Source organism: Metopolophium dirhodum, chromosome 9 (genome assembly GCF_019925205.1).
Source record: "Metopolophium dirhodum isolate CAU chromosome 9, ASM1992520v1, whole genome shotgun sequence".
In the NCBI taxonomy this organism is placed as follows: Eukaryota; Metazoa; Arthropoda; class Insecta; order Hemiptera; family Aphididae; genus Metopolophium; species Metopolophium dirhodum.
In genome coordinates this window covers 29,339,093-29,364,535 of record NC_083568.1, presented here as the reverse complement: position 1 = coordinate 29,364,535, position 25,443 = coordinate 29,339,093, and the positions used below count along the sequence as shown (strand labels likewise).

Sequence of the window (25,443 nt, the reverse complement as noted above, 5' to 3'; positions counted from 1 at the left end):
CGCTGTCATAAACATCATTAATTCTCGTGCATATTGAAATAAAACACCTACCAGTCATTCTTATTATTTTAAAATGTAAAACCTACTTTCATTTTTGTTAGTCGTTTTGAAATAGCAATTTAAAATTACTGTCATAGTGAAATATAGTTCAATAGTGCCTATATTATAATATAATGTTATACTAAATTGTCAAATTCAGACATCGTTCATATTTCATACAAGGATAATTCCGATTGAAAATTAACGCCTACTCTTAAAATTACCGACATGCTCTTAGATTTTATTTTTGTTTTATAATTACAAAAATCAAATGATACTTTGTTCGCATCCAATAACAAGGTAATACTTATCTTCACAAGTTATAACAACTGACTCCACTCGGTATAAAAAAAAACCCTTATCGTGGACCATTATACTTTTTATTCGCCCCATGTCCCATCGTCTCCCTATTCCTTATTTTTTTTTCTTCTACTGATGTCCTCGTGACTTGTTTTTGTACTTATTATTGGTTATTATTTGAAACTTACATTTTGCGAAATTCCAATAGATAACCTATACAGACAATACAAGTTATGAAACTGACATTTGAATTGTACAATTTTATTAACAACGGCGGTTAAAAAAGCAGTACCTAATCACTATTCCGCCATTTCGGTAGATCACACGTTGACGGAGCACTATTGTTATACATAGTTAAATAATTTAATGATGCAGCGTTGCTTTTGAAGACGATTCAGAACTCTGAAAATAACTATTCTAATACAATTTATAAAACAAGGCTGCGTAAATTGTCAACTCAAAACGACTATTACTGATAAACGTCTGAACACCGTCAGCTGTTACCAAGATCATAATATATTCTTTACATACTTACCAAAGAATACATTTTTTTTTAATACTTTTATTCTAATTATTTTCAACAATATTATAGGTAGGAGGTAGGTACTATATAATACTATACAGTATATACCATACTATATGCCTACTCGTTATACTAAGTTTTATATAATTGTTAATAGGTAGTTATAATATGATAAATTATTAAAATATTATAATAATTGTAAATCTTAAATTCAAAATAAACAACGATAAAAACTATATATCTATCTACTCGTAGGCAAAAAAAAAATATGAAAATGTAATATAGTTTGTTTACTATTTTTCAATTTTTAGCTATTTTAATTTGTACATTTGTAACACAAGACTTGTTAGTATACTTAGGGCCAGTTGTACCGTCTATGGTTTAACTTCGATTAAGCTTAATCAGCTGATAACAGATATTTAACCGGGCAAATTCGGTCAATTAAACTCGGGTTAACTTTAATTGGAGATGGTACAACTGGCCCTTAGTCATTACACACGAAACCAAACAATGTACAATTTGCATTTATATATATATAAACTATAGGTATATGTCCCTAATTGACTGTTTACCAAAACATTAAATAAAATATTCAAAGGAAGTATGCATTATGACAATAGAAACACAATAGTATGCAATCAATTTATATTTATCCATACAACAATATTAATTCAATTTCATATTTACCAATTTTATTGACAATTGTATAAGTACAACACCACAATACATTAAGTTATTACTATCATATGTGTTGATCCATCAACGCGATGTTTTTATAAATATAAATTGATGATTATTGATTAATTAGGTACTATTTCCATAGTGTGACATACGTAAACAAACAAATTAATAATTCCATTAGATATTCAACACTGTAAGCCATCTATAAATAGTTATTAAATAAAGAGAAATTTGCACTCATATATCGTTGTTTAATTAACCTTACTAAGTAGGAGAATATATTTTGTACATTTATAGTAAATACGTAGCATATTATGTTAAACGCAATAAGGTAAACATTTTAAGACCAAATAAATACGGATAATTCATAGTAGTTTATTAGGGTTTCCAAAACAATATTAATGCATCTAAATTCTAATTTATCCTAAATATTATGTCGTATAATAATGTCCATTGTGAAAAAATAAATACTACTAAAACGTAAAATTTAGTTTTGTTTATTATATTGGAACATTTTAGAATAAAAATATCGTACAAGAATAAAGCAACGGTCGTTCAATATTCAAAAAGAAAAAAGTGGGCAAATACTAAGTATAGGTACCGCTCTGGCGGCTCTGCTGTGAGGTCACTGTAATGGATGTGTTAAATTTGAATTCAACGAGATAAATCGAAAAACGATTCTGAGCAGAGACAGACTGTCAACTTTTATTATGTACTACCTATATAGCTAAGTATATTTTATTATATGTATATTTATATTGCTATTAAGTATAGTAATGTATTCTACAACCAGTAATACGGTAGGCGGTACACGGTGTAAATAGGCGTAACACCTTAAAATTAGTCTAAATATTTTAAAAATGCTATCGAGTCTGGAAAATAATAGTTTTAATAAGGGTGAAATATTTCAAGCAGTGACGTGGAATTATTTTCACTATGGGCCAATTGACCACTAGTCGGCGCATTGCACTGACATAGTCATAACTAGAATTTTTTAGGGACATAAACAATACAAATAGAGATCGCGCAATTTTATTTTATAAAGATTATAGTTGTAAAATTAATTTTTAACATTTTTTTTTTTAAATATATTATACCTAATATTCATATTTCATACATATTAATTAATGTTATATATTACGATGAATCGTCGTCAAAGCAAGTCATGACAATCTAACATTTCCTTATTGATTCCTGAGAAATGTTTTTAATCAACTTATAGTGTTGAAAACTCCTGCAAACCGTGTAAACACAACAAGTTAATGGAAATCCATTTCTAAAAAATAGAAAGCACTATCGATGTATGCATAAACTTAACTCTTAAGCATTGATGGTTATCACTTATCATTTATCAGCAAGTATATAATTTAAATTCCAATTTTCATAATTCATATTATAGACCAGGGGTGGTCGGCCACCTACCAGTAATTTAATGTGGCCCGCGAGTAAAATTTAAAATTTGTATACAAATCATGAACTAAGATAGTATGGATTGGAATCTGCGGATTAAAACGTTGTTTGTTCGTAGATATCTTGTTAAATATTAATAAACTAAATTTAATATAACTATACATTTTTGTATAAAATAAAATAAGAAATATTCAAATTGTGGACCGTGAAAAATATATGTTTATTTTTTGGCTCTTGACATCAAAAAGGTTGTCTAACCCCTGTTATAAACTATGAAAAAACGAAAAACCTAAGGCGTGACATCAAAAGTACGTACTCCAAGTGTTATGGTTATGTAATAATATAGTAGGTACTATTCATATATTATACATAGTAAATTTTTTTCCCCGGTTTTCAATCGTGGGCCAGGAGGGAAATATGGATGCCTATATTGCTGCCTCCCTGTCCCCATCGTACATCGTATCTGTCCCCAATAATATGAACAATATATACAATAAATGTTGCACAGTAGACAACGTTAGTGAACGTCGCTTACAGTTTATTCGGCCTACAATGTTTAGGCTTAGGTTGCTTAGTTTTTAACCATGGGTATTCAATCTTGCCGAGTGGCTTCAGTCCTCTACCTCTACAACGACTGTTTCTTTTCCACGATTGTCTCTACCATATCAATAAACTACTTGTTCGTTCTTTGACCACCTGCTATATGATCCGGTTTCACCAAGCTATGTTCGTTGGTAGTTCCTCTTTTGTTGGGCCGCAATATATATAGTAGGTACCTACAATGTATACATAAAGCAATATGTCAATATGCGTGCAATGTTTCAATTTAACCTGAAATTGCATTATATAGGTCCTGGCTTCCCCCTTATGTACGCCACTGGTTTCAAGTATCTAAGGTCAATACTCATTGAATTAAATTTAAAAATAACTAAAATCGAGTGATGAGAAATTATAATTTATGAGTGACTATCCAAGTTTGTCGATGTCTAAACTTCATACTCTCAGAAAAAAAATATTTGTGGAATTACACTCGACTTATTTTATTCCTATATAAATAACTTATGAAGAATCTTGTATCAAATTTTCAAACTTCTTGACTACGTGAACAAATTTTATCGACATTTATAGGGGAGAAATTAAAAAAAAATCGAACATTTAAAATAGTGTATTTATAGCTCAAAAATAATAAAAATATTTTGAAAACTATATCATGTACCTACTTATAATCTATATAAAATGCTAGGTATTAAAAACATTTTGTGGAAATTTCAAGTATGCGCGGTTATTCGTTTTTGAATTAAAACAAAATAAGAAAATCTTTCAAAAACTGGTTTTGCGTTAAATATCCGAGTTTTCCCAATTATTAAAAAAGATATTGAAGTTGAAAATTGAAATATTTTTTTTGTTCCAAACGCTGAGGACAGACACTAGAAAAAAATAATTATTGTAAAATCTATACATTCATTGCTCCACTCAGAATATAAAATATGGTATTGGCAAGTTATTGCATTAATATAATTTATGATAATATTCCTGGTTCGTTCCATATATAATAATAATTGACGGGTTTTGCCAGTATATTTATTTTGTTTTTGTATACATAAACTGTGTCCAAATGCCCTATCCCATATAAAACTTAAAACCTAACGCCATTAAAATAATTAATAATTGCATGTTTTCATGAAATAAATTATATTATGTTATTCATTATCATAATTTATCTTTATACGAAATTTGTTGAACTGTGTTTGTTTGTGATATGTCATTGCTATAACAAGTCATGATGTGTGCGTTGACATTTTTTTATATTCAAGTTAACACTTTATTTATGGAGATAGTATTAACAAGGTAATCGATAACCTGCCTATATAATAATATTATAAATTAATGGCTTATCGCAAAATATTCGCTTATACCTACCTACTTGTATACAAGCTTTACAATATCATGTCTCTATTGTACAACAAACCACTTATTTAGATGATGTATGTCTTTCGAGAGTCTTATTTTTTTTGGTAGGTATATATATTATACTGTATCAAAGCAAAATCGTTACGTAATATACATCAACTAAAAACATTTCATATTTACCAACGGTCATAAATATTATAATTTATAATAGTATCTAGTTCAACACTTCTGCAACTGTTCGGGCATAACATATAGGGACAAAAGATAATTTATTTTTTATGGTTTTTGAATCTTAATTCACTATCGATATAGTGAAATAATATATTTAACAATTTTATTTTTAAACTTTTCATACTATACAGGTACAAATCGACTGCAGGTGAACGGTGGTTAAAATGATTGCCGTAATTTCATACCATGGCATTTGCTTAAAATACCTATGTTCTAACCTCTATATATTTCGAAGCCACGCTAAAATTTTAACGACGGTATAATACTTTACTCTATACCGTTCCACTAATATATTCCAATTATAAAACTTATGCCTGGACAAATATTGTCATAGGTATATTGCATAATCTTAGCTCACTACGATTCACTGGATAACTAAGTGTGTATAGACTATACTATATGCCAACTAAGTCACAATATTATATCTGCAGTAATTGTCCGCTTAATTTTACACACAATAAACTATTTTAATTCTAAATCTAACGATTTGAAGGTAACTGAAACCCTGTTCATTAATCATATATTATATATATATATTATCTAATGTCAGTAAGACAAAATATTTTTAATTTACCCTAAAAAATTGTACTAACCTGCTAGTGTTATATAATATCTAAATCTAATTTTAAATTAAATTAATATGTATATTAACTAGGTACCTATATATTAACGATACATAAACAAAATGTATACGTAATAAGTTATCTATTTTAAATAAAATAATGTTTGATAAAATTGAAACATGAAATTCATAACACCGACTACACATGTCACAATATATATTATTTGTGATATTCTGCAAGCAAGTATGCCGGGTACCACGTTCACCCCTATCGTGGATAATGTACCTATCATCCAGTCACTATTATATAGACATTTTAAAATATTGTTTTGATTTCTGTTTATTAAGAACCAGGAATATTAATTTTGATAAAATATTAATCACGATGCATGACATCAAAACATTACTTCCTATCAACGAATGCATCTTACAGTTGAAATTGTACTAAAAAAATATTGTTCTCAATTCCCTAATAATTTTCGAAGACTATTGCGAAATCTGAACGAACGACTATAAAGAAATATAATAGTAATTATTATAGTTATTATTTATTATACGCCAAGCGGCAGTTTTACATATTATAACAGATATGGTATGAGTGTATGTAAGTATTATTCTGTTTTATAATACTTGACAGTTTTATACTTTTATAGTATTAATTTATAACGAATATATAACTATAAAAGGATCTAACATAAATGTATTAATCATTAATTATGAAAAAATAACAGTCAAAAACTTTATATCTATTTCAATTTTAAATATAACCATAAGACGGTATGGAATCTTACATTATTCAAATAAATCAGTTATTGAGATTAAAAAAAAATGTTTATATTAAAAATCCATTATACATAATATCATATACATTATACATCATAATATAAATTATTTTTTAGTTTTATATTGGATATAAAATAGAAATGGGCAAAACAATTTAGTGGTTTTTTATTATGTTTGGTACATTTTATACCTATATTAATTTCGACTAGAACTCACAGCAAAATACTGCAAGTTCTACATTCTAAAGATACATTGCGAGATTAAAGCCATAACAATTTCCTACACCATGTAGGTTTAGATGTTCTATATTATTATATTATTATTGGATTACAAGAGAAATAAAATCGTATGTATAATATTATATTATGTAGGTATAATAGTCGTCAACGGTTATACACATGGACTTGCATTAACAATGAAAAGGAATTAAATCATAATGTCGTATTTTATTACAATATTTTTTATATTAAATTTATTTTTAAGTATGCAGTGCTCATTATTTTCTTAAAATAATACGTTAATACCGTTAACACTATGATATTGTATATGGATTGTAAAGTACTGTAAATTGGATAAAAAAAACACATTTATTTTGTACCAATAACAAAAAATTAATCCACTCGTATATAGAAACATATTTATTTAACTATAATAAAGCGTATTGTGTTCAAATTTAAACCCTATTAACACACCTCAAAAGCATTCTAAATATTTAATTTGCATAGGTGCATAAAATATAAATAATATAGGTAGGTACATATATTTAAAAATATAACAAACCATAAATAAAATATATGTAACTGCGGTAGACAGTATACTGCAGATATATATTTTCATTTTCATAGGGAAAAATTATTATTCTTTGCGTCAAAACCCATAATTCATTTGATGAATCCAAAATATTTTTCCTTTTTATAATAATAACTACCGCCTATCTAATAATAATGTAATATTATTTTTAATTAGATTATATTATTTTAACGATAAAATTTAAAATAAAAATTTTGATAGTAATACGATATCTTTATCAAATATATATATATATATGTGTGTAACTTGTTAGATGTGTGCTACACTTTGTATATTTCAAAATGTATTTTCTTAATCTAAATGTAACACATTTGGCGCAGATAGAAGCTGACAACATTAATGGAGAACACATACAGTTCACATTAACCGTGTACAATTTTGCATACTAACATTTTATTACTTTGAAATGCTTTTAAATTGTATGGCTTTAAAAATAATAATATATAGAATGGTATTCTCAAATTGGCTGTCCGAGTTTTGTTGAGGTCAATGTGTCTACAACGGTTACAACAGCTTACAATCGTCCATTTATTCAATTGTATATTATACTTATACCAGAATCGAACAAATATAACCAACTACATGAACTAAGAACCCACGATAATATTACTCAAGTTTAAGATCTAGCATTATTCTAGCTGCTATAAAATTATCAATAAAATAACGTTTCGATGTATAGTGAAATAATATATATATAAAAAGAAAAATAATAATTATTGTATTAAAATGAAAAGCGTATAATTGTATTGGATTATAATAATATATTATTGAATATTATAATAATATTATAGAATTATCGATGTCAGTACCTACCTCAAATGTTTTAATGTAAGTACCTAACCATTTCTGTTCGTTTTTATACAAAAAGCACCTACCTATTTACCTACCTACAATTTTATCTATTTATTTAGAATTTAATGGGTATACCACTGAACGATATCACGTAGGGGCCTAATATAGTGTTATAGATCCTACCATAAATTATAATACTATAAAGATGACCAAAAATTAATCTTTGTTAAAATATTATATTACATACAAATTAGTAGATGCTCGTGTATATTATGTAGTTAAGTGTATACAACCTATTATTTTCTCATAACGTTTATACGTGATCGATTCGAATCATTACCTCATTCGTTTTAATATTAATATAATAAGGTAGGTACTTAAACTTACACCATTAAATATTCCACGAGCTAATTGTAGACGGTGATTTGAGAAAAATTATATTAAGAAAATATACATTTTATGTTACATACCTAATTTTGTTTTAATACAAACACATAGGTACTTATTATTAAAGAGTTTACTAAATACACTTGCATACGATTGATTTGTGATTAACAAACGTGTCTTCTAATTGTTAACAAAATATATTTTTCCGGTCGTAACGACGTTTAAAAAATACATAGTAGGTACCTATATAATATTCTGAAAACCACCTTATTGTGACACCTTATTCATAAAATATTATTATATTATAGTTTTATCCGATTTGTTATTGATTTTAATTACAAGTATGAAGTATGAATTTAATATTAATCATTATTCATTACACGAAAGTTATAATATATTTTATCTTTGGGCCATTAGAGAATATGGTCAGGAAAAAAACATTTGCTACACCTGACCTGAGATCCTGCGCACACCTATGAATCTACTTCATAGTTAGTATTGTCAATTAATTGTCCGATAAAACGTCGACAATTTAGGCGTGAGTGATAGGCAATTTAGAAAACATTTATGCGTTCAAGTGTTTATGTCGACTACCTATCGTTAAGCAGTACGATAAAAAATTTTAAATTATCAAGCACTCGTAGGTACAATGCACCTGTCTAATTACAAAACACAATGAATATGGAATATTAATACAATTAACCTAACTGTTGATACTCGGTGTTAAATACTATGCACTTACTTATTTTTTAATTAATCAATTACATTCTATGAATTAATAAATAATTAAGAGAAGTAGTAGCGTTCCAATAAAAAGAAACGAATAGAGAAAGCATTGATTAATTTCCCTTGACACCTATAGGAGACCTTGCCTTACCCTATTCGTAGAAAGCATGTTTGATCACATCTTATTTGCGATCTTATAGTTCTATATTTTGTCATTGCATTTGTCATATTGGACATGCAGCCATGTAGGTCACACTCATAGACACACCTTTATAGTGACATATAGAACCTTCCTTGACGTACTTAGCTTGTAAGTATACGGTTCATAATATCCTGCTGGAACGCATTTTCAGTCAACATCATATATGTTCAATCCTATTTTAGGGTATACCTACATTGCAATTTGCAATATCTGCAAGTAGGTAAAATAATTATTAAATTGCATACCTTAACCGTGATTTATATCATTTTTTTATTACACATTATACTTCAACTGGACAATGAAATATGTGACATTCTTCATTTATGTTGATAGCTAAACAAATAAATAATATTGTGACATTTGTAAAATATGTATTTGTATTTTGTACAATATGCAAACAACTATTAAAAAGCACAAGAACATTATGTTGATACAAGTGCTAAATAATACTGCATGTATGTAGGGCGTTTATTTAAACGAAGTAAGGGACCACCTAGTATAGTTTTTAGAAAATAAACTGGTGGCTCTACAGCAGTCAGCTACGCCTCTCTACGATTTATAAAGAAAAATTGGGAAACGAAAAAAATGTCATTTCAAATATAATCAAAGTTTATTATAGGTCAATCATATTTGTTGAACGTATAAAATTCGAAATGTTTTGAGCAAAAAGTCTCCATCCATATAATAATGTCTTATTTACTTGTTAACAAATATATTTTAGTTGATTAGTTTTGATGGGTAAAAAAATTTAAATTTTTATGTTAACCGATATTGCAATGCAATTGTTATAACCATCATTATTGTATTGCTCTTAATTCTTTAATATTATATAGTAGGTACAAGTGTATACAACCATCATAATATTGCCATTTTATAGCTATAAAATATTACGCGCTATTACACCCTGACATCTTGCGCAACCATAAAATATTATATTATTTATATCGATGTAGAAAAAAATTGATTTAAATTAATTACATTGTCTATTGATATTTTAGTTATGCGAGAAAAATGTATTGTAATTGTTTAATTGTATTAAATATTTAGTGGATTTGTAATTCAAATTGTTAACCCATTGGATCCAACACGAACATGTTCAGTGGATCCCACTATCTTCTTGAAGAATAATTAAAAATAAAATACATGTTTATAGGAGTATTATAGAAATGAGAGGACAACGATTATTTGTTTACATACAAATCATACGTTGTACTTATGTGTTGTCGACTATTATTTTTCACGCAGCCGTTAACTGCTGTACGGGCAGTTGAGTTGGAATAAAACGTTATACAAATGAAAATTTTTTCTGCTTCTCTGGTACTAACAGATAAGTGAATATAGTATCTTCCCCGCGGTACGCCTATGTATTAGGTACACGGACACGTGTTTGTCAAAGTCTTAGTGTACATAGATACCAGTCAATACTTATGTATAAAATATCCTATACCTATCACCTATTATAGGTACCTTACCTAACAAAATCGGATTACAAAAGTTTGGGGTAACCACGACCAACAATATCCATAATATATGTATATAACGTTGTCAATGCGTATCTTTATTTTTAGTTTGTACCGCATCGTGCAACTATGATTATAATAAATAACATTATAAATTTTAACCATCTGCGTGCACATGTTCACAGGTTGCTGTGACCACGTGACGAACACAAGATGCGTCACACCGAAGTGGTGGGTTTATGGCGGCCGACGGACGCGCCGCCAGGAGGAAAGACTCGTGTGTCCCGAGCCACCGACCAAGGGGCGTCGCACACGTCGCACGCCCACAAGTTTGTCATCAAGTCCACGGCCATGATCCGTCAGTCGAGTCTCACCAGGTTCATCGTCAACAAGAAGAACAACACAGGTGACAAAATTCACCTACTATACACTTACGATTCGTCCTCCCTTAAATATTTTCGATTTATAGCTATGCCACTACAGTGAAGCGTTAATAAAAAAACAATGTATAAACGAAATATCGAACATAATATATTAGTAGGTATAGGTTTACATACATAACGTATCCATGCATAGTCGATTGATCCCTGTAAATTATTTAAATTCTATCGAATATAGTCAAGCACTCACCTAAGTATAATAATATTAAATAGACAGGTATTTAGATGATCTTAATTTAATAAAACAAAACCGATTTGAGAATAATACTAATTTTCTATATGTAGGTGTCCTACATAAGATCAGATTTTTAAAAAAAATATCATAAGTTTTTCAAATGTTTATATTCGTATGCCACAGTCACAGAAATAGTTTGAAAAAATAACGATTTAAGTACCAATAAAAACGATATCACGTTACGACAGAGTGATGTCATTTTTGAAGAAATATGTGTATAAAAATATTCATGAGCTAGCTGTTTTAAAAGAAATAAGAACAATTTATGCCCATTAAAGTTGGATATTATTTTGTAAACAGGCAATACCCACAAACATTATGATAATTACACTCAATACTATATACAGACATAATACATAATATGTACGTGAGTACTCTGTATACATAAAACCATAATATTTAGCCTAATATTATGAGTGGTACAATAAACAGTTTCGAATACTTACTATATTTTCATACATAGGGTTAAAAGGTATTTTGTTCATATTATGATAGGAATACTATAAACTATTTTAAATAACTATTTGTGTGTATTAAGATTTATAAATTATAAAAAACATTTTACATTGCTATAATTATACTGTTAAAAATAGTATATAAATTATCAAATAAAATAGTTTATACGCATACTGAAATAATATAATATCTTTGAAAACATGTATACTGTGTAGATATATCATTAGGTAGGTATAAAGTTAATTTTTAAAGAATTTTATTTTATTTAATACGTACCTACATAAGATAAAATAAAATTTGGTAATGCATTTTTAGTAGTAAATGATACATTCTATATAAATAAAATTATGTATTGTTCAGAAGGGTTGAATGCGAAAACCTACGTTATTATTACGTGACAATGGGACTTGCTACATAATCAACGATATACCTATATGGCAATATGGACAAAAATGGTGTATACATAATTGATAAATTGTTACAAATTATTCAAAGTCAAATGCATATATCGTTACAACGCATGTTGTAAATTTCGAACATTAATAATATACCAATATACATAAGTACATAATGTACAAAAGTACATATTGTGACCATAACTAGGTAGGTACTCAATTCTTTCAATTGATGTAGATGTAAAATAACAATTTTTTATAACAAAATAACTAATATCTCAAACTCTCAAAAACATGCACAATATTTCAATTTAAATATTAAATTATGCCAATTGAAATCGTAATGCGCACTGCGCTTAATGCATACTTAGAGACATAACTTGATTGAATAATATACAGCCAGGTACAATTTATACTTACCGATAACGTTATTTCTCATCATCATCGCTCATCGTCTTAATCCGGTTTACAACCAGATTAAATATAATGAATTTTTTTTTTTTGAACGAACAAAAATATTTAATAGCTTGGAGTAGTGAAACATTAAACAATTTGTTATCTACAGATAAGAATTACGAATTATACTAAAATGTATAATATAGGAAGTACCTATACAATATTAGTATTTCTAGTAATAGTGTCTAATACCTATATGAAAACTTACAAGTACTGATTGCCAGAACATTATTATTTAAGTACCTACGTAGGTATTTGACAAAATAAAAGTGCATTTTTTAGCAGAATATTTTTAGTTTTTTTTTATTTATTCGTATCGATTAAATGAATGACTCTGCTGAGGAACATTAACATATTTAAGAGTCTATGACCTCAACCTAACTTAAATTAATATATTTAGTCATTATATAAAACATTAGATAAGAGACTATAAACATGTGGGAGGACGTGGTACCTACCACAAATAAACGAAAAAAAATTCTCAACGGTTTATTACGTTCATTACTAAAAATTAATCTTATTTAACAAACTAATTTAGTCTTACGAAGTCCCAATTTGGGTTTCAGTCGTACACGTTTGCACTAGACGGACATTATAATCAATCTTTTTCGTAGTAAATATAATCTTCTCCTACATACGTTTCAAATGAAACAAACCTATAAACCTTTCAAGCTAGATATTTTCATACGAGAATTATCTATAAATCGTTACAAACCGTTCCGAAAAATACATTCATCCATTATGATCTTCTCACTCGTGAGGTCCAAATCTTTTAGCAAAAGCAGAAGCAATTTTAAATGGGTAATTAAAAAATAATACATCATATTTGGAATAGCATTAGGAGTCATTAATATTTTTTTTATAATCGAACTCGTGAGCACACACAGTTTATCAAAATGCTTACAACCGTCAGTGGATAACGTCTTATTATTGCTTGAGAATATAATAATATATTATATATAATTTTGGGAAATGTTAATTGGATATATATTATGAGTTATAATCCTAAATCATATTTCGGATTTTGAGATTAGGTTATACTAATTGACTACAATATGTACTAGCCATTAGGTATGTATTATTCAAAATATGATTTTTAGAATTTTTAAATATACATATACATAAAGATAATATTTTAAAACTCTTGACATTGTTTGCACTGTTTGAGCAGCGTAATGTGGAGAATGGAAATACAAACGTCTGTTTTTCAAACAAAGACCCCCTCCCCTTTTCTAATGTAAATTATTTAGCCGATATTTTTTTCTGAAAATGTTGATGTATCAAAATCAAAATCCTTAATCTAATTGTTCATAGTTGGGTACAACCTGACGTATGTTAAGGTATCCCTAACGGTAAAACTACGTTCGTCACACATTTAAAGAGGATTTATTTGGTTATGTATATCTATAGATATTTTACAGACAATACACCCATACAAAATTACAAACAATTTTAAAAAATAACAAAAAGGATAATAACAGATAATAATATTATAATAGGTAAATATTACATTATACGCGTCATGTAAACAAATTAAATATATTTACAAGTATAATTTGTTATTATATTTTCATGATGCCCTTATTCATATGTAAAGTGGGGAAAAAATAGTTTACTGAGGTCAAAATACAATTTCTTAGAACTGAACAGAATACTGAATAGCTGTGGCGCACAGGAGCACTTACATCGAATAATAGACACCCAGAAGGCCAGAATATATGAATGAAAATATTTTTGAAAAAGATGGCTTAGAGTAAAACATAATAGTGCTAAGGTTATACATTTCAAAAGCTCTATTGTATTAACTATTAAGTACAAACAAGTATAAACTATAAGTAACATGCGTAAAAATTTTAGTAGAATAGTACACTTTCTTGATATTTTGTGTTGTTCTTAAACACTTTACTGACGGTTTATGTATTTATGCAGAAATGTATAGGTAGTTATAATTTTACATAGGTGTATTATAGGTGATACGTTGGTAATGATGAGATCTATACAAACTACCTATATTACTTATTATTTTTCTATATATAATTTACTTATTTATTCCCGGTATTGATTTATAGGTAAATAATAGGTAAATATATTTTCAATAATTGGTATTATATAAAAATTAAAGATCATAATATTATTGTGTAACGTATAAGCAGCTAAGACTAACCTATTAACATTTTTTTTAGTTCCACTGACTCCATCCTTCGTATGAGTATTCTTCAAACACATTTCAAAACTAGTATTTATTTTGAATTTCTAAATTATTGCGTTGTGTCCTTCTTCAAACAAACACACCTGCTCTATATAGATAGTTAATGACATCGTTGTGCACTTGTGCTTCATAGGCGTAATTGTATTTATATTGACAGGTTACGTACTAATTAATAGTTATTACCTATTACCAGTGGCGTTCTCAGAAATTTTCAATGTAGGGTTAAAACCCCATGACCACCCGCCCCCGTGAAAACGTCGATGCGTATTAATATTAGGTAATTGTTAAATATAAAACAAAGCATATTGTAGAATAAAATATAGACACCTACTGGTAATAAGCATCAAATCTTTTGAACAAACTATCATTACATGATAACAAACGTTAGGTGCCTACCTGCTATGTATTCAATAAAGAATCTCGTTCAATTCTAAAACATTTGATATTTTTTTCAACTTCTGTTCGATTTTCAAAAATAAAAATTAGGTTCATGCTCTTTGATTTCTAAAAAACAAAGAAATTTATGTTTATAACAAACGTGTATTGTTTTCTTTGGAGGTAAAAATAAAAATTGACTATCCTAACCAATTAAAGATTGCAGGTACAAAATACTATAATGGTACTTATAGATATTATGTAACCTCGTAAATTCGTAATACAATTCATAAAATTAGAATTTCTTAAAATGTTTTTATCAGTTTATTTCAATCTTGAGTTTTAATGAAAATAAAGTAATCAGTAATCACTATAAATAGGTGATATTTAACATTCGTACAATAGCCAGCTAGATTATAGTATAATGTTCATGTAAAAATGTATAATAATAAATAAATTTAACTTGTATGATGCTATTTTCTCAACAATTACAGAATACTCTTTGAAAAGTATATTTTGGACTTTTTCCAAATGAAAATATATTTAAATAAACTATGTATGAATACCACTAATCCAAAATAGCTAACATATATTTTATAATACACTACGGTTGAAGTAGGTAGGTAGGAATCGAATTCTAAACGCTCTCTTTAATCGTTGGAATAAATAATACAATTTATTTATTACCTATTTATAATTTAATTGACTGTATAAACACATCATCGATTATATAATACTGTGGGAAATAGTCAATCAAATATATCATATATAGGTAGGTATAGTCGCTTCATTAAACTAAATCAATTACTTGCGTTTTTATGGCGTGGCTTCTCGACGAGTTTCACTTTTAACTTTTATAAACGTAGGTGTACCTACTGATGAAAAAAACATAATATTATGTTTGATTTACGATAAAAACACGAGTAGAAACCTTATATCAAATCCGCCTAACATTTTTCGAGCAAGGAGGCCGCGGCGGCCAAAAACAATAAAAAACCCATAAATAAGTAATTCAGAATTATAAATCGCACAATACAATGTCGTCGTTACCTAATCGGTATAATCATCATATTAATATGATATAGTCTATAAACATAACAATATTATATCAATAAACGTGAGACCAATGTTCGGCGGGAAAAGGGCTGTCGGAGCTCGTCATATTTCGGAGGAGGCTCTCGAAACCCACCGAAAGTGCCACCCCACCACCCACCCACACCGCGATTTCCGCTCACGATGGTATAATAATAGCATTGATACGCGGCGTCGAGTCGTCGGTCGTTGGCGCGCGGCGGCGTGCGTCGGATACGGTTTTTTTATTTTTGCGCGGGACGCAAACCGCGCGCGCCCGCACGCGGTCACGTTGCCGGCACTGCGGTGGCCGCCTGGCCGCGCTTCAGGTGCTGCCACCCGCGCGCGAGCGGCAGAGCGTCCGCGGCGGGTCACCCCGTGGACGGCGGCCGACAGGTACGTCGCTAGCTATTCGCTAGATCGCGCACGCGAACCAGCCGCGGCGCGCTATTATCTCACGCCCGCCGCGGAACACTTATTACTTCCTCCGCGTACATAAATACAATATAATAATAATATCGGCGCTGAAATATTGTTATTACATATTATTACTATTATTGTACATCGGACGTACGCACACACACGCACACGCACACGTACACGGCCACACTCACTCTCACCACGACACACTACAACACTACAACAGACGAACAGACGATATTCGCGCGCTCGGCCAGAACTCAGAAGCACCTTCCCCCCACCGCGCGCGCTCGTCCGCTTTAAGCCCTCCACGCCCCACACATCACCACCGCACCCCCCTACCGCCCGCGACGCACACGCACCGCTGTGTACTTTTTCCCAATCGAAAAATCACATCACGCCGCCGTCCGTCCGCCGTCGCGATTCTCTCTTATCCGCCGCCGCCGCCGCCGCTGCCGCCACCGACACACCGTTCGCGTTCCGTGGTCGGGTTTTGTTTTGATTGTTATTATTATTTATTTATTACATTTTTTTTTTTTTAAATTTTAAATTTTTTTTCACTCAAATGGTTCATCGAACGTAATTACGGTGGATAATCTAATCAAAAAAAGGCGCTGCAACAGCGATATCGACGCCGCAATGGCCGGTAAGTGGTTTTCGTAACGTTTTCACCGCCGTCTCACCTCTCTCGCCTCGCCACCGCCACCACCGCGTACGCCGTTTACATTTTGTCGCTGTCGGCAACAACCCCGGGCGGCACCTTCGCTACGTTATCGCACGCTTTTCCGCCTCGCGCGATACATATCACCGCCGCCGCCACCACCGTCGTTGTCGTTGCGTTTTTCGACCGACCGCACCACCGTTGCAACCTCCGCGTCGTACGTGTGCGTCGTTGTCGTCGTTCGCCAACGTGACGGACGAGAGACAAGGCCGATACCCGTCGATTCTGTGCTTGTCACGTTTTTCCGCCGTCGTCGACACTTCTGCGCGCCAACGTTTCTAGGTCACACGTTCGTTCGCGCACATGAGACTATCCGCTGCCGTCAATGACCACAATGACTGACGACGTAGAGAATGGTAAGATGGCACCGTGTAATACCCTGTCGTCGTTGTCCGACGGTGCCACCGCAATGCAGTCGTCCGGCGTTACCGTCTTGCCGACGGTGTTCGATACCTAGCACGGCATCAGCTGACCCGCTGTCCACGACACCACCGTGTGCCTGTAATGCGTCTGGACTCTCCCAGTCGCACTTTACTCTCACTTTCTTGCATGTCCGTACGACCCCCTGGAAAACTGTACTTCTAGACGGTATCTGAAAGTGTTCAACACGATCTATCTGGCTATCTATTTACCATTCCTATTCAATAGCACATCGAATACCTTCTAAACATAGATACCTGTGTGCCGTCCACAAGGTTTAGTCGACCATCAGTACTATAACTTGATTATATTATAATCTTCCATTTGAGTACATCTTGCTGTGGAACAATGATATTATGTTTCATTTCGATGATATTCACAATAACTTGCCCCTTTTGGATGATACAATTTGAACTTACAGTAATAGTTGAATACTCTTATCACTTGGGCAATACCTTTAAAGTCAATTCAACATTAAAATTATCGAAAGTTCAACTTGGTTTGTGCTAAGTTGAGTCCAAATTTATAATACAAAGCAAATTAGCTATTGTAATGGTACAATATTTTAACTTAATTCTATCAGAAGGGAATTTTATATCCGGTCTACATTTACATTGTTTGTAACATATACTCTTTAACCTATAAATATAACAATTTCATAATCAAATATTTATTTTTAATGCTTTGATGAAGTTTATTGGCATCTGTATTTAAATTTGAAATAATTGAAACAGATGCTGCTTGTATATTATTCTACAACAATTTTACTATTCATCTGCCAATCTCTAATACACTATAAATTTATTTGTTGCAGGAAACGGTGAGATACAATGGTGTTTCTCACAAGTTAAAGGCACGTTGGAAGATGACGTTACCGAAGGTAAGTGTATGGCAGTATAAATTGTTCCTCAGATAGGTATTTATACTTATTTATTTGAACAGCCGATTTAATTTCCTGTGTGGAGTTTAACCACGATGGAGAATTATTGGCTACCGGTGACAAAGGCGGTCGAGTAGTAATATTTCAACGGGATCCAATGGTAAGTAAATTAATTCAATACATTTAACTGATACCTTCAACCCATAATTTCAAATACCTATGCCATATTGAAAAAGTTTTAATCATCTAATAAATCTGCGATCCTAACTTGATTATTTGTGTGCAATAAACTTTCAGAATTTCCTATTAGAATCTGGAACTAAAGAAGCTGTCATAAATATTCTCTATTTAAATCTGCTGTAGAACTATGACCAATTAAAATTTATAATACAATATGAAACCAGGTATTGATTTAAATGTATACGTAAAATAGATGAAAGCATATTTGTGGCTTCATAAGATATATTTTCAAAAGAAATGTTTAGACTAATTAATTTTTTTATTATTCTTTGATTAGGTATAAATTTACGAATCATGTAATATTTGTTGCATAAAATACCAATATTTAAAACCTATATATAATATATGATTTAATTACATGTATATTTTTTGGATAACTACAAAATAAATCAAATTAAACAAAACAAAACCTGAATCTATAATAATCTAATAAAATTAATTATAATAAGAAGTGCTGCACTTAAATATCCTATATAATATGATGGTAAGGAATTAAAATTATATTTTATTTATTTATGTATAAAAAATAAAGTTTGGCTCTTTCAAGGTTGTATAATATTTTATTTATTAAGTTATACTAGTCATACTTATAATGTATTTAACATTACAGAGCAAAACATGTATTCCAAGACGAGGAGACTACACTGTATACAGTACGTTCCAAAGTCATGAACCTGAATTTGATTATCTTAAAAGTTTAGAAATAGAAGAAAAAATTAATAAAATTAGGTGGCTCAGACGTAAAAATCAAGCTCATTTTCTATTGTCTACTAATGGTAATATTTTAAAAACAAAAATCATAATTATTTAATTATTATTAATTTTTTTTTTGTGTAATTAATCTAGACAAAACCATTAAATTGTGGAAAGTGTCTGAAAAAGATAAGAAAATTGAAGGATATAATACTAAAGAAGATAGTGGCATCATGAGGGATCCAATGAATATTACTTCCTTGAGGGTATGTTTTAATGTTCTTTATAATATTGTATTATTTAAATTGTCAGAGGTGCTGCTCATGGGTAGTTTCTTTTCTCCTATATCCAATATCCATGTATAATTTTCTATTCTTTTTTTTTTTTTAATTAATGTTACCAAATTTATTTATAATACCATACTATAGTATTTAGTATTGATTTAAAAATATGTATTTTAAATAAAAAAAATATTTTAAATTTGCAGGTGCCAGTGTTGAAGTCGATGGAACTAATGGTTGAAGCTTCTCCAAGGAGAGTATTCGCCAATGCTCATACTTACCATATTAACTCAATCAGTGTAAATTCTGATCAAGAAACCTATCTATCGGCTGATGACCTAAGAATAAATTTATGGAATTTAGAAATCACTGATCAAAGTTTCAGTATCCTTTTACTTTTATTTGATGTTTAATTCTACGGTTTTTAAATAAGAAGTGTAAGTATTTTTCCTTAGTGTAACAAATTAAAGATATTGTTGATATTAAGCCGACTAACATGGAAGAGCTCACAGAAGTCATAACAGCAGCTGAATTTCATCCGCTGGAATGCAACTTATTTGTATACAGTAGTAGCAAGGGTACAATTCGTCTATGTGATATGCGATCTTCAGCATTGTGTGATAAACATGCTAAATGTTAGTGTTTACAATAACAGATTATTAATATGTAAGAATTTATAACAGTAATGTTATTATTCTTGTAGTGTTTGAAGAACAAGATGATCCAACAACGAGAAGTTTCTTTTCTGAAATCATATCTAGTATATCTGACGTAAAAATATCCAATTCTGGCCGTTACATGATGTCTAGAGATTATATGACTATCAAGGTTTGGGATTTACATATGGAAACTAAACCGATTGAAACATATCCCGTATGCATACATATTCATACTTTATCTTATCAATGCCAACATTTCATTGATAAATAATAATTTTTAGGTGCACGAGTACTTGCGACCTAAACTATGTTCATTGTATGAAAATGATTGTATTTTCGATAAATTTGAATGCTGCTGGTCGGGCACTGATCAATATATTATGACTGGTGCTTACAATAATTTCTTCCGAATGTTTGATCGGGCAGCTAAACGAGATGTCACATTAGAAGCTTCTAAAGAAATTGCTAAGCCTAAGACAGTATTGAAACCTAGAAAAGTAAGTATCTAATATTATTAAACAATTAATACTACTTTATGTGTTCTAATTTAATTATTCCTAAATTAGGTGTGTATAGGAAATAAACGTAAAAAAGACGAGATTAGCGTCGATTGTTTAGACTTTAATAAGAAAATTCTTCACACTGCATGGCATCCAAATGAAAATATTGTTGCTGTTGCGGCCACCAATAACTTGTATTTGTTCCAAGATAAATTGTAGCCTTAGCTCTGACTACCGCTTTCATCGTCTTTAAAGTATGTTAATTTAACATTGAAAAATATTTTTTGAAATACTTAATATTATGTATGTTATTTGATTTCAGTGTCTTGACAAGATGGGATTCTGATTGCGGATTAACAAAATGTATAAGAAAATACACACAGCGTTGAGCCTCTATGACAGAGGATAAGATTCTGGTATCTTATTTTACTCAACAATATATATTGTACAAAAAAAAATGTCTCCCTCGGAATCCCCTTTTTGGATAATACTACTCAGCTCGTTTTATACACATTTTTTTTTTTTTAAATTCCCCTTACCAAAATTTATTTCTATTAGTTTACAGTTCTCTAACGAGAAATTACCTTCTTTTTATATATATTTAATAATTATAAATTAACATAAATTTTTTTTAGAGTAAAAATTACTTCTGTATAACTTTTCTACAAGAAATATTTAATTATTTTTAGTGGCGAGCCCAAATATTCAATTTAATTATCAAAAAAAAAAAATTGTACCAGTGATGCGTAGATTATGCGATCATTTATATATTTATTTATTTTTGTGTACTGTACATACCGATGTTTTTTATGATAATAGTTAATGTGTAAGGTTATAAAAAACTCGCGAAGAGTGAAGGTCAAACACTAATGAAAAATCAAAGAAAATATATTTTCTATTGTTTTGTTTCTTGTTTGGTCTTTGCCAAACACCATGATGGACGGATATAAATTTGTTGAAAATCAAATTAAATTTAATACACGTAAAACTAATTATTAAAAAAATGTGTACAATAACCTAAAAGATGATAAAAAGAAGCCTCGCATCTGTTTTCGACGGGTGATTACGGCTATTGTTGTTTTCTCTTTTTATTTTTACAAATGCTAAAATTATTTTTACGCCCGTGAATTTTATTTTCTGTACCTATTTATTGATAATAATAATAATAAGTATTAATTGACTCGAATTAGATTATTATATTTATTATTCACATTCTGATATATATTATTATTATTATTGATATTAATATTATTTGAATATGTGCGCACATACAGCATCTTCATACCTGAGAGCTATGTTAAACTTGAATAATTATTAATTGTAACAATTATATGGTTTATTAAAAATAGGGTAGTCACTGTTTTTTCATCGATTCAGTTGGCATGAAAAATACTAAATTTATTATTTAAAATACAATCTGGAGATAAAAATCAATTTAGTTTTTTTTTTTTTAGATTCTCCTAAAAAGAAAATTGTACAACCATTAGATTTTATTGTAACTTTTTACTCTTTATTTACCCTCCAAGAGCAATAATGGTAATAAAGTATGAAATTATTATAGTTCATTGTGATGGAATAAAAAAAAACTGGTCTACTGGGCAGATATCTTGCGCATCTGGTGTTATAGCAAATACAAAATTAAAAATGTATTTACAAAATAAAAATTGCCATTTAAAAACAGTTTTAATTGACCTCATTGGCATTCGGTAAAACAAATTGGTAATTTGTACAAGGCCAAAGTTAGACTTAATTTTCTGACGGTGGGGGGAGGAGTGGCTTCACATTTGTTGAACGACAACAACTTGCACTACTGAATTGCGTTATGAATTTTCAACCGACAAAACATGAAATGATCGACAATTTGATAGGTTTGGCTTTGTTGACGTGACGGACATAACAACGGCCAACGCCGTCACACAGCCAAAGTTGTCATTGGCGATCGCCTAATGGCTGCTAATGCCTATGGACTGTGTTCTCTCCGAGCAAGTCGTACACGGTTGCGACTTTCGTTCATTGGCGATTTGCTGAAATACGATCTCTCGCAACACGGTTATGTTCTAAACATAGTCATTAGACACATATAGGTAAAGGTAATTAGGTAATAAAGAATTAACGGTAGTAATATTTTGCAAACAACGGACGGTTGCATCTGAACCGCATTATTTATACTGTATTTAGTTCATCTGTTTTCCGCGGGTTCAGTCCACTGAACTCCGGTGATACTTGCCCGGTACGATATATTTTCTGCGGTTGGCATTATTGCTTGTGTTATCGTCGAAGGTGCCGAGACAGTTCAGTAGTGATAGTACAGTATCAGCCACGGACTGAATTAATGTATTTACCGCCGTCCGCCGCGATCTATCTTGAATCGTGCCTGTGACAGCAACAAGCGGTGATAACCGAAGTGAATCGAACAGTCAATCGGAGTCGTCGAATGAATTGTGACAATTATTGTCTCCGACGTTCGGCGATAATTCCACAGATATATTAGCACAGGTAGTAAAAAAAATATACGCTACACGCGAGCTTATTGTTAATTTCACCGTCACGAACATGTCCCAATTGGACGCGAACAAAAACAGACAGCAAATATTGGATACTTGGAAAGACGTGGTGGATGACAAGACGCCGACCAACTGGTGAGTACTTGAACAAGAGTCGAAGGGAGTCTGACGGCATAACGGTACCTAATAATAATTTTTTTTTTTTTCAGGGCCGTCTATGGCTATGAGGGTCCAACCAACATACTTAAGTTTATTAGCCAAGGAGGTACGCCCCTATATATATATTTGCTTAAATCATGACTAAAATACTGTTTTATGTATTACATCTAATATAGCATACCTAAGGTGGCTAGGTAGTTCATTCGTATATTTAAAAGTCTATTGTAACATTTTTTTCTATACTTTGCAGAAGGGGGAATCGAAGAAATGAAAGAAGACTTAAATAGCTCTAAAATAATGTATGCATTCTGCCGAGTGTTGGACCCGAAGACTAGCCTTTATAAATGTGTCTTAATAAATTGGGTTGGTAAAACAATAATTTATAAATGTTTCTTAAATTTTGGAAATTATACTTTTTATTTTCAGCAAGGAGAAGGAGCGCCTATTGTCAGAAAGGGAACTTGTGCTAATCACATTCGTGATGTATCTAACATTTTAAAGGGGGCACATGTTACTATAAACGCACGTAATGATGATGAGGTGGATACAGATATAATACTATCTAAAGTTTCTAAGTCATCGGGGTCAGTTTACTCATTTAAAGAAAGACTTGACCAATCGCAGCCACAAGAGAAAATTGTAAATTCATAAACAAGAATCATTCATATTCATATAGACATTTCTAGTAATGGAATAATTGTTTCAGGGTACTTCCTACAAAAGAATTCAACCTAATTTAGAAATAAATTCATCGGAAAGGGATAAATTTTGGGCAGCTGAAGAAGAAAAAGAAAAATTAAGACAAGAAGAAGAACGAAAGAAAAAAGAACAAGAGCAGAAAAAAATAGAGGATGAAAGACTATTGCGAGAAGTAAGATATGATAAATATTTTATTATTCAAGTTATAACTAAATTTAAAACTTTTATAGGATGCTGATAGAATAAGAAGAGATTCAATAATAAATGAAGAAATTCCGAAAACTGAACCAAAACCTACTGTTGCTGAAGCAGAACCAGAAAAGCCAGAAGATGTTAAAATTGAATCAACAAAACCTGAATTAGTCGCTGAAGAAATTGAAATTGAAAATCAAAATGGACAAAATAATGTCGAGGATGATTTAGGAATTAAAGCTGAAGCATTGTACGATTATCAAGCAGGTAATAAAAAATTTATTTTTATTTTTAATTAAATTTACCTTGATTTTTTCTTGTCTAGCCGATGATACAGAAATTTCATTTGATCCTGGTGACATAATTTGTCATATTGATAAAATCGATCAAGGCTGGTGGCAGGGTTTGAGCCCTGATGGTACATTTGGTCTATTTCCAGCCAATTATGTTCAACTACTTCCTTAAAATAGTACTAAATACTAGATTCCTTGTTCTCTCATTTATACCATAATAATTACTAATTAGTATTTATATCTGCGATTTTATTATTAATTTATATTAATTCATCACAATAGGTAATAATTGGTTGTGAAAACATGTTTGAATCATATTTAAGTTTTA

At 30.4% G+C, this 25,443-nt stretch overlaps 2 protein-coding genes across 4 annotated transcripts in view; both read left to right on the top strand.

The window, feature by feature from the left end:
- LOC132952915 (protein phosphatase PP2A 55 kDa regulatory subunit) overlaps positions 1-22,454 on the top strand; it is an 87,317-nt gene extending 64,863 nt beyond the window's left edge. The window contains exons 2-12 of one of the 3 annotated variants that reach the window (XM_061025424.1): positions 11,003-11,223; positions 18,830-18,895; positions 18,958-19,055; positions 19,746-19,911; positions 19,982-20,094; positions 20,316-20,493; positions 20,580-20,744; positions 20,813-20,982; positions 21,050-21,265; positions 21,335-21,522; positions 21,591-22,454. In XM_061025424.1, coding sequence (XP_060881407.1) covers positions 11,031-11,223; positions 18,830-18,895; positions 18,958-19,055; positions 19,746-19,911; positions 19,982-20,094; positions 20,316-20,493; positions 20,580-20,744; positions 20,813-20,982; positions 21,050-21,265; positions 21,335-21,487 — 1,518 coding nt within the window. In that variant the 5' untranslated portion in view covers positions 11,003-11,030 and the 3' untranslated portion in view covers positions 21,488-21,522; positions 21,591-22,454. Of the gene's footprint in view, positions 1-11,002; positions 11,224-16,962; positions 17,952-18,829; positions 18,896-18,957; positions 19,056-19,745; positions 19,912-19,981; positions 20,095-20,315; positions 20,494-20,579; positions 20,745-20,812; positions 20,983-21,049; positions 21,266-21,334; positions 21,523-21,590 lie in introns of those variants that run through there. The other 2 variants (XM_061025425.1, XM_061025426.1) reach the window with 2 other exon arrangements.
- Positions 22,455-22,602: 148 nt separating this feature from the next.
- Positions 22,603-25,437, top strand: LOC132952916 (drebrin-like protein B). Its single transcript, XM_061025427.1, has 7 exons — positions 22,603-23,907; positions 23,982-24,037; positions 24,182-24,294; positions 24,358-24,570; positions 24,638-24,802; positions 24,861-25,089; positions 25,148-25,437. Exons 1-7 carry the CDS (start codon positions 23,822-23,824, stop codon positions 25,285-25,287), a joined length of 1,002 nt encoding a protein of 333 aa, XP_060881410.1. The 5' UTR covers positions 22,603-23,821; the 3' UTR covers positions 25,288-25,437.
- The last annotated feature ends 6 nt before the right edge of the window (positions 25,438-25,443 follow it).